The sequence below is a fragment of the Trichosurus vulpecula genome, chromosome 9, assembly GCF_011100635.1.
Source record: "Trichosurus vulpecula isolate mTriVul1 chromosome 9, mTriVul1.pri, whole genome shotgun sequence".
Taxonomy (NCBI): Eukaryota; Metazoa; Chordata; class Mammalia; order Diprotodontia; family Phalangeridae; genus Trichosurus; species Trichosurus vulpecula.
Genome location: NC_050581.1, coordinates 186377438 through 186391649, shown reverse-complemented (window position 1 = coordinate 186391649; position 14212 = coordinate 186377438). Strand labels below are relative to the sequence as shown.

The following is a 14212-nucleotide window of genomic DNA, read 5'->3' as shown; positions in this document are numbered from 1 at the left end:
CGCTTCATTTGGCGTTGGATAAGTTCAGAGTAAAAAAAAAAAAGTTTTATGAAGTAAACAGGACAAGTCTCATGCGTCACGTTTAAGAGACAAAAACGCTGGGCTGGACACTAGTTCCCTCCATGCAATCTATTGCCTTTAATGGGAAATTGGGAGCAGGCCGAGGCTCTGGGTTTGCTAGTCATGGATGATGCTATGGGCCTGAAGCCCATAGGAAGGGAATGTGGAAGGGGAAGGTGAGAGGGCATAGAAAGAGACGCAGAAGGCCAGAGGAGCTGGCATCCAAAGACTGGACTGAACAACTCATAAGGGAAAGAAAAAATAGGTAAAGTGCTTTCTAAGCATTAAAGCATCACATAGATGCCAGCTGTTACTCATCACTATTGATTAGTTTGGGTTTCAGAATGAGAAATTGATTTAGGATGGGGAGAAATCCCTTGGAGAAGGTTGCAGCAATAAGCATATTTGGACCAAGGAGAAAATGAGGTGATTTTAAAGAAGTGAAGAGTACAACCATTTGTAAAGCAACCAAAGATTTTGGGGATATGCAGAGAAATAAGTTTCTTCTGTCTGAAAGAGATTTGAAAGGGAAGTGGGTGGGGGTGGAAGGTGATCGCCACTGCTAAGTATAGTGACAGCTTCTTCTTTGGTCTGGAACAGTTGGTTCATTAGTGTGGACAGAGCAGAACTTCATCTGCAACTTACAGTCCAACCAAAGTGCTTCAAAGATGGAGAGAAGTCATTGGTCCAAGGTCACAAGTCTCCCAGATTCCCAGCCCTCCTCTCCACCCACTGCATCATGCTCATTGCTGGTCAGTCATGTCCATCTCGTTGTGACCCCTTTTGCTGATTTTCTTGGCAAAGATAATGAAGTAGTTTGCCATTTCCTTCTCCAGCACTGTAGCATGAAGCCTCTCATTAATTTTCTTAGCCAATTTTAAGTTGAATGGATTGTATGAAGTTTATGCTAAGGCTGTGACTTTAAGCAAAAATACAGAGGTGAGGGCCAACTGTATTTGGTGTTCCTCGTAGCTCTGTGGGAAACTGAATAAGGGGGTGACATGAGTAAGGAGGAAGAAAGCCCCATCAGAGAGTCCCATGTGCATCCCAGAGTCTTTGGGTGGCAAGTAATCATCTGGGTGAGGCCGGATCATCCCCAAAGAGTTTACCACTGAAATTGTGAAGGTGGTAAACAAACACATGGAAAATGGAACAGATCCGCTCTTTTCCATAATCAATGACCATGGAACAGTCACATTTGGAGCCTCTTTGGTATAGGATTGCTCAGTGTGATACACGCAGAGATGGAAAGTGAACCCAGGATGAAGAATTGGGCAGAGCAGCTGGACCGGACAGAGGACACATAGGCAAACACAGGCTCGAGAAGACACAATATTAGAGCCTCCTTCCCAGGGATCCATTTTAGAGCTAGGTTAGAGAAGGAAGACACCAAAAGAATGGGGGGGAGGATCACAGATAGTATAATTACCAAAACAGAGGCTATTCTGGGAGATGACATCAGCAACTACTGAGGTGGCTATTTTTAGGAACTTTGTTTCTCTGCATTTCCCAAAACTCTTTGGTGGCTTTATAAGTGCTTACGCTCCTCATTTCTTCATAATCACCACATTTGCTGGTTGGTCCAAATATGCTTATTGTTGCAAGCTCTCCAAGGGATTTCTCCCCATCCTAAATAGCCAAGTGGCTACTTTCAGGAGAGGCAGCATGGCAGAGTGGATCAAGGGGGCCAGCCTGAGTCAGAAAGAGCTGGATCCAAGTCCTGCCTCTGATACATTCTAGTCATGTAACCATGACCGGGTACGAAGTTTCTCAGTACCCCCAGGCCACTCTATAAAACTATTATTTGCAGACAGGTTGCTCATCAGAAGCCATGGAGGAAGTGGGCACATTGAAGGGTTGCTTACACAGATGGAACCTCAGGCCTTGGGCCCAGGCCAAGCACATCATCCATGTAAGTATGGTCTACATACATATCAAGGGCACCTTTGATGAAAATATCAGACTGTATAGACAAGGTTTTGAAGATTATTTTCTATCTCTACACAGTCACACAATTAACTAAAAGTTATAGATAATACAAGTTCCCACTGGTTTCTTTTTTGTTGATTATCTGTAGAAACAAAAAGCACAACTCAGGAGGGGGAAAAATGAAGACTTACAGATTCTCCTCCAATCAGATGCCTCTCGTGTATAAGTTAACATCAAACATGAGTCCTTAAAATATACAACCTCACTAAAAATAAGCATAGCCCCAAAGAAGAGATATAAGAAGTATATACACGCTTACATAAATACTTGTCTTCCCCACTCTAATATAGGTTCCTTGAGAGTTGGGATTAGTTCATTCTTTGTGTTTGTATTCCTAGGGCTAGCACAGTGCCTGGAAAAGGCTGGATAGCTGTTTGATTGAGCAGTTCATCTCTACACGTATCTTTGGCAAATATGGCTGACAGATGTTGATCTGGGCCCAGAATTGAATTCGAGAATTCTAGGCAGAGCCCAGAATGCATTTGGGAATTTGCCCAGTGAATTCCACAATCCCAAATTTATTATTCTCTGAAACAAAATTCCAGATGTACTGATACTTCTTTTATGACACTTTGTATTATAAAAGAAAATTGCAGACAAATTGCCAATCTGTATGGGTGGAGGGCGACTCCCTGTTGGAAATTCACCTATGAAATCACGGTTCTGGCCAAACACGTATATGCATACATATGTGTGTGTGTACTACCTACATATACATTCATTCACACATAAGGTTCCACTGATTTTAACTTCTAGGAATTTTTTGGCCTGTAGGCTATTTCCAAGAGCATCTTCATTACCTTTGCAACTCTGTCATAGACCTCCATAGCCATAATCCATTTGCACAGACCCTCAGCTGCAGAAGACGCCTTGGCCACTTTCGGGGGGTCAAACTCGGGGTTTGTGAGATATTCACCTCGAATCTTCTGCATAACAGACACCTACAGGACAAGAAGTCAGTTTTCAAAGTTATTAGATACAAACTTTGAAGGTGGAAAAAATAATATCATAAAATTGTAGAATGTTTTTGGAGAGCAAAGCAGGCAGTAAAATACAATAAAAGTTTCAAAACTAATCTTATGCTTGGAGCCAAAAAATTACATTGTTCAGAAGAGCCATTTGCTCAAAGACTTTTGTAGCAGTGTTATTTGTAACTGAAAAAAACTGGAAGCAATCTAACTGTCCAACAACGTGAACGGCCAAATAAACTGTGGCATATTGTTGTCTGTTAATTGTACTGTGATTAATTAATTGCAATGCAGTGAAGACAGATCAGTATGAGGACCACCAAGAATCTGGGAAGACTTTTATGAAGTAATAGTGATAGGGATAGATAGAGGGATGAGGATGGGGGTGGGGACTGAATTTGTGATTTCACTGGCACAGGGAACCCCAAGATGAGGAAGGTCCTTCCACCAGGGCAGGTCAGCAGCTTCTCCGCGGCCTATAGTCACAAAGGTGCCTAGTGCACTGAGAGGGGAAGGGACTTACCCATCACGAATTAACACAAAGTCCAGAAAAAGCTATACTTTTTAACTTTATACTTTATAACCATACTAAGGGAGTATACACTAACTGGGACAACATAAGAGGGGATGTGAATTGGGAATAGACAAAGAATCAGATGGAGACTCAGAGGGAGGGACTCAAAGGTTACATCGGGGCATAGTAGAGCGCCCGCAATGAAGCCATGAAGATCTGGATTCAAGTTCCACCACTAACACACACTAGATAGGCGACCCTGGGCAAGTCACTGAATCCCTCGAGACTCCAAGATTACAGGCTACAGAGAAGTTGCCAACCTGCATGGGGAGAAGGAATTTCTCCAGCTAAGAGCTCTCTGTACCAGTAAAATCATAAGCCCAGTCCCAACACTGGGCCTGTTCAAATTCATTTACTTAAATGTAAATAATTCAAATGTATAAAGTTCAGATTCATTATTTAAATGTAAATAATTGCAAAGCGAGTTTGCTCAGTCATATTGACATTTAATATTGGTGTTATTTAGGCATGTCAATCATGTCTGACTCTCCGTGACCCCATCTGGGGCTTCCTTGAGAGAGACACTGGAGTGGTTTGCTGTTTCCTTCTCCAACTCATTTTACAGACAAGGAAACCAAGGCAAACAAGGTTAAGAGACTTGCCCAGGGTCAGACAGCTGGTAAGTGTCTGGGGCCAGATTTGAACTTTGGAAGATGAATCTTCCTGACTCCAGGCCCAGTGCTCTGCTTACAGTGTCACCTAGCAGCCCTACTGATGAGGTTACCAAAAAAGAAAACAGAAAAAACCCAAACCCAAACCCGACCTGTGATCCAAACATCAGGGCTCACATTATTGAAACGCTATAGGCAAGAGATGTCTTAGATACAAGAGAAAACCAAAGGCTTCCCAAATGGAAACAAAAGAAATGTCCAAGTTAGCAGAACCAAATGATTAAAAATTGGAACAAAAATGCAAAGACAGTGACTTGGCATCTGAGATCAGCAGCCTCTGGGATGGAGGCAAAGGTCCATCAGCACCACCACTCAGGCTTCTGGAGCGCTCTGCGGTCTGCATGCACCATCCTCACAATCCCGTCTCTGACACCTCCGGTGCAGGCCCTCATCACCTCCCCCTGCACCACTGCAATCACTGCTGCTGGGTCCTCCAGGCTTGGGCCTCTACCCACTCTGGCCCATGCCCCATTCAGCCACCAAAGCCCAGATCTGACCGTGTCCTCCCTCTGCTTCTGAAAACTCCAGCAGCTTCCTATAGTCTCTTGGATCAAATGGAAAATCCTTCTTTTGGCTCTTAAAGCTCTTCACAGCCTGACCCCTCCCTACCTTTCCAGTCTTACATCTGACTCCCAAAGCATACTCTTGGATCCAGGGAGCCTGGGAGCTAGGAGCCCAGGCCTCCTTGCTGCTCTCCCACACAACTCTGCTTCTTCTGGCTCCCACCTCTGCTTCCTGGCTGCCTTCAAGATTCAGCTCACACCCTCCCCATCCCTCTCACTTTGGGTGCCTTCCCTCCAGTCTATCCTGTATCCATCTTTTACACACAGAGCTGCGTGCATGTCTTCTCCCCATTAGACTAGGAGCTCCTTGAGGGCAGGGATTATCTTTGCCCTTCTTTGTATCCCTGGTGCCTGGCACAGTGCCTGGCCCATAGTAGGTGCTTAATAAGCACTTGCTGATGTGATTTGATCTGCAGGTATCATTACATCCATTTTTACGATGAAGAAACTGAGAATGCCATGACACCGAGTGACTCACCCAAAGTCACACAGATAGTAAATATCTAAGCCAGGATTTGAATCCAAAGGCCCTGCTCAAATCCTCCCTGATGATCTGGGACCAATCACTTAACCTCCTGGGCCTCAGTTTCCTCGTCCGTAAAATGAGGGGGTGAGCCTGACGGCCTCTGAGACGCGCTCTTCTCAGCGTTTTCTGTATCACCGCGCCCTCGGGCCAACGGCACACAGTGGGGACATCGGTAAGCGGCTTTGAGATGCTCTGAGAAGAGGGGAGTTCATACAGTATGAAAGCTTAGATTAACGCCATCGTCGTGAGTGTTTACTGTCATCACACAAAGTCACCCAGGGATGACTTTTCACATTTTATTGCATTAATCTCCAATATTTCACACACCTTTAGGAAAGTGAACACATGCAAAAAAAAACCACATCCAGGGATACTGACCGGAATGTTGTCTTTGTCATACTCTTTCAGGTCTCTTAAGAAATTCATGTCTCCCAGGACTTTTTTGCTGGGACCCCAATAGTCCAAGATCTGTCAGTAAAATCCAGGAAGAGACACCGTTTCAGTGTTTAAACAGTCATTTACCCAACCACATCTCCTTGAACCCTGACCGATCAAACCCACGTAGAAATGATTCGTGCCCTCTCACACCTATCGACACTTTGCATTTCATCTGGACACATCAGTGCCTACGCCCTAAGTGCAGGGACTTAATTCTTTAAGTTATCGAAAACTCAGACTGTCCGCCATGCTTGGAATGCTGCCCCGCCTTCTCTGAATCTCCAACTTCCTCCAAAGCCCAGCTCCAGGACAGGCACCTGAACAAGGCCTTTTCTGACCCCCAGGGGTTAGGGCCACCCCCCGAATTACTTAGTATTTACTTCATGTATTTTGTATCTGCTCACACACGTACATGCTGTCTCCCCAATGGAATTTAAGCTTCTTGAGGACAGATACTGTTGTATTTTTGTGACTACATGCAAAGTGCCTATCACAGTGTTTGGCATACAGAAGGTGCTTAATAGATGCTTACTGAATGAATGAATGAAAAAAGAATTCAACACTGAATAACACAAAGATATTTGCTGCTGACAACTTAAAAATTCAAATAGGACTTAACAAGTTCAAGTTAATAAAGGGGAAAAAAGGAATCCTCCTCATTGCAGGCTGATTTTGGGGACTGTATCTGAAATTCCCAGCAGGGCAGCGAGCAGGCAAGCATCCTCTCAGGGATATTCTCTGCCTCAAAGCCTGCCGAGGGAAAGTGGGAGAACTCTAGACTTAGAAGGAGCAAAGACGCGGATTCCAATCTTGCCTCTGTGCTAACTCAGCAGGCTAAGGACCTGCAGGGCCAGCCCAGGGAGAGAACTGTCCCCAGGGATTTACAGGAAAGTGCACGAGCCTCAGCCCCAGGGTCCTTTGGAAAGGCAGCATGTGTCAAGACCAACCATGGAATTCTGTCTTTGGCTCTGGCCAGCTGCGTGACGTTGGATGAGCCACTTACAGGCAGTGCACCTCTGTGCACAGCACACTAGGCCTGGAATTGGGAGATACCAGAGTTTAGTGGAAAGAGTCCTGAATGTGAAATCAAAGGACCTGGGTTCAAATCCTGACACCTTAGGCCAATCACTTCTGTCTCTGGGCCTCAGCTCCCTTATCTGTCAAACAAGCATGTTAGAATGGACAGCCTCTAAGGTCTTTCAGGCTCAAGAGCTGGGGTCCTTTGATCCTGCTTCAGACATGAAGAGATGGCTGTGGAGAAATTCTGAGACAAATAGGGTCCTATTGTTAGAGGTTGTTCAATCTAATTCCTTCATTTTGCCAGAAAAAGAAAAAGAAACTGAGGCCCAGAATGGTTAAATAACTTGCCCATGGTCAAAAAGTTAGTAAGAGTCTTCCGACCAACAACTATTTGTTAAGCAACATTAAGCACCTACTATGTGCCAAGACAAGAGTGAGCCAAGCCCTGCTCTCCAGGAACTTACACCAGAAGAAAAAGTGGGGATGGATTACAAGCCACACCATTGGAAAGGAGTATTGGGTTTGACCCATCCCTGACCAAGAATCCCTTTGACCTCATCCCTGAGAAGTGGCCATCCAGCCTCTGCTTAGAGACACCCAACAAGGGGGAGCCCATGACCTCCCCAAGCAGCCAGTCCTACCCTTGCACTGCTCTGGTAGGATGCTCTTCCTGGTACCAAACCTAAAACTTCCCCTCCGGTTCCTGGTTCTGCCCCCTGAGGCCAAGCAAAACTAGGCTAATCCCTCTTCCACAAGAGACTAGAAGACAGTCCTCAATTCCCCTCTTTCCTTTCTCCAGGCTAAACACCCCCAGCTCTTTTCATCGAGTCCTCAAACACCAAGAACCCAATGCCCATCACCACTACAGCCTCCCTCCTCAGAACACTCTCTGGCACTGCTATTCACAGCCATTGTGTCCAGTTCTCTCTGCTGGAGAAAAGATTGGATTGGATGACCCCTGAGGCTGAGTCATCTCTTGATCCATTTACATTTAAATAATAAATGATCTACTGAAGTATTAACAACCCTTGTTGCCAATCTACTTAGCTTATCTTAAACGGGGGACATCACGCCCATCTCCCACACTTACCTTGCCCCCAGTTCCTGCCGGGTCTGTGATTTTCTCTGGTTTTATGTCTTTCATGACACAAATAGCAGCCATCACAAGCTTGACTCCAGAAGGAGGATTTTTCATGGACTTCACAATCGTGATGTCAGCAGGCTAAATTGAAAGACAGACAGAGACATTTTCAGGCATTGCTTATTCCTACAAGAGAAACCTAAAAAATATCGTTTGGGATTTTAAGACAAATAAATAAAAAAGATCACGTTTGACACAAAATTGTAATTGTGCGGTTTACTATACTGTGATTAGGGAAGAATTCTGGAATTACAGAGACAGCGCTGAAATGCACCAAGCTCTGGCCCAGGAACCAAGAAGGCCTGGGATCAAATCTTGACCCTAACACTGACTGGCTGTGTGACCTAGGACAAGTCACTTAACTTCTGTACCATCTGAACTGGTGGAGAGTTCCTTACATTGAGAAAATCACAATTTCTTCATGGAAGGAAGACTCAGCAAAGGAGAATTTTGCCCAGAGATTGCTTAGGCAGATGTTGATTGAGCCTGGCTCTGGATTTCTGAGGCAAAGGGCTAATCTGGGTATTTCTTCCTGGTAAAGAAAATGAGCCAAGACTATACAAGGATATGGCTGTCCAGAAAGGTCTACACCTGCATCAAGAGGAATTGCTGGCTTTGGGGCAGCAACTCCCATAGGAAAGTGAATTTTTCTCTAGATCTAAAGAAAGATTGCTGAATGCTCCCCATCCCTCCCCTCTACACCTACAGGCAGAAGGGGGAAGTGAGAGGGGGATGCATTTGGAGCCAGGGAATCTGGATCTGCCACTTTCTGCCTGTGTGACCATGGAAAGCTGCTCCCCTTCTCTGTAAAATAAGGGGGTTGAACTAGACGATCTTCGAGATTTTCCATCTAAGATCCTATGTCCATAGCACGTTGCCTGCTTTTACCTGGCCCCCAATCAGTTTCTTCACCTGTAAAATGGGGCTCACCCTCACTGGGCTGTTGGATCAGAGGAGAAACCCTAACATCGCTCGTTGGGATTCCCATCAGCACAAGGCGCCACTTGCCTTAAGTGTGTCCAGCGCAGAGAGGGCAGCTTCCAAGGCGGGGATGGCCTCCGCGAGGTCACTCTCACACTCATTTTTAAGGGCCTGGGCTTCTTCGGCCTTGCCAGTCGCCAGCTCCTCGTCTATTTTCACAAATCTGCTTTTCGCTTCCACCTGGGCGGACTCCACCTCGATCACCTGAAAGCATTCAGCCAACATCAGTTTGGGCGCCCATGAAAGAAGCCGCAAGAGCGTTCATTTTTGCCTAGAAAACCTAGAAACATAAGCTCCTATAAAGTGAGAAGGGGGAGAAGCTGCGCTGGCTAGTAGTTCAGCTACTCAGTAGTTTTCTCAGAAGTTTTCCATTGAATTCAAAATAATACCTTCATATGCGGCTTTAAGGCTTGCAGCCCATTTTACAGACATCTTATTTGACGCCCCCCCCCCCATAACCCGGGGAGGCAGGCTCTACTGTTATGCCCATTTCTGTTTGGAGAAGCTGAGACTGAGAGCCAGTATCCTGCAGGATTTGAACCTGCCCCTTCCTGGCTGCAAGCCTACCTAACCACTTCGAAATTCAGGATGATATTGATACTGACTTTTCTTTTGACCCAGCCTGGGATTGCAGCAGTGAACTTCTGGGAAGGAAACTCCCCCTCCCAAAGCAGGTCAGCCCCTTCTCTGAGACTTCAGGGTCTTCACGAGCAGCCTGGGCCACTGCCCAGGGAAGTGACGTGCCCAGGGTCACACAGCCACTAAGTGTCAGAGGCAGGACATGGACCCAGGTCTCAGTGACTCTAAGGCCAGCATTCTCTCTGCCATTCCATGCTTCCTCCCACAATGTGAGCTTATAAAAGCACAAACCTGTTCATTCTTTTAACAACCCCAAAACATACATGGTCTCTGCACTATCGGTCACAGACCATCTTCAGTAGATTAGCTGACTGAGAGGATTGGCACCAAGAATGACAAGGCTGGGAGTCAATTAGAGGCTTGTATGATTCACTAGAATGAAATTTATCTGCTTAAAAAAAAAACCCCAAGGGGAGGCCTGGGAGGCAAGCCACAAAATAGGAAGAAGTAAATGGGGAGGTGCCTGGGTTCTAGGGAGCTGAGAATCCCAACTCTACCTTGACCCAAAGACCCACTCCCCTTCCCAGTGGTGGTGAGCCAATACCCTGGAGGCTCCCTGCCCTGTGGTGTACACAGCCTCTCACTTAGTACTACTAAGGCCTGGAGCAACTAGGGGGCAACATAGAACACGGAGTGCTGGTCCTGGAATGAAGAAAACTCATCTTCCTGAGTTCAAATCTGGCCTCAGATACTGACTAGCTGTGTGACCCTGGGCGAGTCACTTAATCCCATTTGCCTCAGTTTCCTCATCTGAAAATGAGCTGGAGAAGGAGATGGCAAATTACTCCAGTATCTCTGAGGCCATGAAGAGTCAGACACAACTGAAAGGACTCCTGGGTGTTGCCACACTCCCACAGGACCTCTAGGCCTTTCCATTGACCCTGCCGCTAAGCCCTCCTATATGTGATATCTCCCCAAACCAGAGCATGCGCTCCTCGAGAGCAGAGGTCACCATCTTTTTCTATGCGCATTACCAACACTTAGCACGGGACTTATCATACAGTAAGCACTTACTACATAGTTTTATTTTTAATTCATTCATGATAGCAAGAACTTGGGACTTTGATTCAATTTTGATGAAGACGAAATCACTAATTTGCAATTCACGTCATACAAACCAGTGATATCAGCAAAGCCTGCAGCACCCCAAAAATTCAGGAGAACCGTACCTTCATCATGTTGGCATTCTCCACTTTGGCCTCCTCCAGTTTGGGCTGCAACTGAACGAGCTCTAGCTTCATCTCACCAACCTAAACAGACACGATGCCAGGACATTACCTGATTGCACTGGAAGCAGGCCTCAAATGGAGGGCAGAGTGACTGAAACATATTGTTCCCATTGCGTGTGTGAGTAGACAAGTAGATGGACGGACAGACAGACAGACAGATAGATGTGTGTGTGTCAGTGTATACACTTGTGTATGTATACACCCATACATATATACATATATTTTTTTCTTTTTCCCCAATTACATGTGAAAACAATTTTAAACATTTCCTCTCCTCCCCCTCCCTAAGACAGTAAGCAGTCAGATGTAGGCCGTACATGTGAAATCACGTAAAACATTTCCACATTTTGTTGTTTTCTTTTTGTCGTTGTTGTTTTGGCCGGGCAGTTGGGGTTAAGTGACTTGCCCAAGGTCACACAGCTAGTACATGTGTCAAGTGTCTCAGGCCGGATTTGAACTCAGGTCCTCCTGACTCCAGGGCCAGTGCTCTACTCACTGAGCCACCTAGCTGCCCCTACATTAGTCATTTTGCACAAGAAGATGAGGGAGGAAGGAAGGAAGGAAGGAAGGAAGGAAGGAAGGAAGGAAGGAAGGAAGGGAAGAAGGCTGGAAGGGAGGGAGAAAGGGAGGGAGGGAGGAAGGGAGGGAGGGAAGAAGGGAGGGAGGGAAAGAGAGAGAAAGAAAGAGAGAGAAAGAGAAAGAAAGCATCCTTCAGCCTGTATTCAGACAGTATCAGTTCTTTCTCTGGAGATGGGTAGGACAGCAAATGAAACATATTAAAATAGGTGAGGAAGTTCCCATGAGTCCCCTTCAGCTCCAGGGTTCTACTATTCATTTAGATGACTATAAGCTCATTGAGGGCAAGGTACTTACCAAATATTAAATACTACAGCTGTCTGAGCAGCCTGCATTTATGGCTTTAGGCTATTTATCTTTTAATCTTTTAAGTATAAAGTATGATAAATAGTTCTATATGTACATGTTGTCCCCACTGATGGAATATAAGCTCCCTTTGGGCAGGGACTGCTTCACTCTGTCTGGGATATCATAGGCATTTAATAAATACTTGACAATTGATGACTGATTATTGTCTTGATAACATTCAAACCCATATTTTAACAAACATAAGAGGTCAAATAAAAAGGAATGCATCAGGCTTAAAAGACTGAAAAATCAAAAAACAAAATCTTTTTTTCTTTTTTGCCACATGGCTAATGTGGAAATACGTTTTGCATGACTTCACATGTATGATCAATAGCATACTGCTTGCCTTCTCAACGGGTGGGGGAGGAGGAAAATTTGGAAGTTAAAAAAAATTTTTTAACAAATATGAAAAATAAATAAAAATGCTTAGAAAAAAATAAATTAAAAAAACAAAATATCACATCATATAAGGAGAAATTTTTTTAAGAGACCAACTACTTAGATACTAGAGGAATTCCTCTTCCAAACAAGTAAAGGGGAAACCTATCATAATGTCATCCTTTCTTAAACAGACTCAGATGTAGCATGGGTCAAATCGTGCCCTGTGAAATAGAACCCCAAAGCCAGCTGCAATTTTGTTCACCCTTAACACATATTAGCAATGACCCCACAATCCCAAGTATTGCAGCTGGTCCACCATTTCCAGAATGCTCTGCTTTCTCACCTATGTCTCTCAAAATTGCAAGTTTTCTTCAAAGTTCAGCTCAAGCAGCGCCTCCTAAACAACCCTCCGATGCTATCAATACCCCCCTCCAAAATCGCTCCCTGTTATTTTGCATCTAGTTTGGATTTAATTATCCACGTACATATGATTCACCTTTCCCCCATAGGAATATAAGCTCTTTGATGGTAGGGACTATTTTTAATCTTCATATTCCCTGGGTCTGGCACATAGCAGGAACATAATAAATGATTGTTGATTTATTTTTAATGGTTTCACAAATTCATCCATCTGTAAAAGCACATGGCAAACTACAAGAGGTGCCAAACTATCCAAACTCCACTGAAGAGATAATTGACAAAAATAAAGGAATTCCTCTTGCTTCTGTTTTTCAGGCAGAGGTAACCCCACTTCCCCCCAAGTTTGGGGCAGTTTTCTTGTGGGACGGCCTTGTGAAAGCCGGAGGGACATGCGATTGCTGTCTGGCTGAGAGACGGCAAAATTGTGGTTCCATAGACAGCATGCACAAGGTAGTTGGGACATTGGTGGGTTGGAAGACTTCAAGAAAAGTAGTTAAGAAACGCAACTTGGACTTTCGGAATGGCATATACAATCAGACATTCAATGCCATAAACATGTGAGCAAGCAACTACCCACGTGTCCCTTGATCCTCAGGCATTAAAAACCTGGAAAACTGCTAACAGTGGACTCTGCTAGGTGAGATCCCCCTCTCATTGGGTGAGTGGTGATCTTACTGGGTTCTCAGCCAAAGAGCCCCTTTTTTCTTGGCATTCTTTTGTCTATTCTACTCTGTAGAATTCCCCCCAATTTCCATTTACTCTTTCCTTTGATAATGAGGTATACCAGCTTTGGAGATGGTCTGAAGAGGGAGTTATACTGGCAATAGGAAGCTAAGTATAATCCCACCTCTGAAAACAATCAGGGAAAGTGTGATTTATTCTGGCCCCCAAAATATCATACTCCTAGACTACCATTATTTAAAGCATGGTAAATGGATGTGATTTTAACCCAACCCAGAAATGGGAGTTACGGAAAGATAGCTCAATCATGTGCTCCTGGATCCTGCCTACTCCATCCCCCAAAGCTTTTGGCAATGATGTGAGCCTTCCCACTACTCTCCACAAAGGCAAAAATCAGTCTTCCCTGGAGACGTGGTGAGCCAGAACCCAGATCGGATATTTATCCACGCCATATGCAAACCAGATATATCTTTATATCAGATAGCCATCCACATATACCCTGTATATGGTGATGAAATAATATCAGAAAGTGCTAACAGTCTTCTTGTTCTGGTGCCCTCTCCTCCCAACCCCACCCCTTGCCAATCTTAAGAAGTCAATGATTTTTACCTGGGATTCAGCAAAAGCTAATTTATCAAGCCCATTGGTGTATCTGAATTTGGCTTTCATGACAGCTTGGCGCTTCTGAGTCAAAAGCTGCCGGAATGCTGCGATCAGTTCCAGGTAAGATGTAGGAGTCACGTAGTTATGTCGTCCCAAGTCTTTCAAGAACCTAAAATACATGTAGATAACACGCCCAGTTGGACTTACTAGGTTTCACAAAGCAAGAGAGAAAATGTGACATACTGGGCATTAAGAGGAGTCCATCAAAAAGCGTTTATTAAGCACCTTCTGTGTGTCAAACATTGTGCTATGTGCCAGAGATACAAAAACAAAAATTAAATGTTCTTTGTTCAACAGAAACAACATGGACACATAAAAGCAGATGCAAAAGATTCAAAGTAATT

The 14212-nt window shown here is 44.7% G+C and overlaps 1 protein-coding gene across 1 annotated transcript in view; it reads right to left on the bottom strand.

Moving 5' to 3' along the window:
* Window positions 1-14212, bottom strand: part of DNAH12 (dynein axonemal heavy chain 12) — a 151200-nt gene that overhangs the window by 44832 nt on the left and 92156 nt on the right. Inside the window, 6 exon segments of the mRNA XM_036739678.1 lie at window positions 2850-2990; window positions 5730-5819; window positions 7900-8031; window positions 8959-9135; window positions 10740-10820; window positions 13815-13977. Of these exon segments, the coding sequence (XP_036595573.1) occupies window positions 2850-2990; window positions 5730-5819; window positions 7900-8031; window positions 8959-9135; window positions 10740-10820; window positions 13815-13977 (784 nt within the window).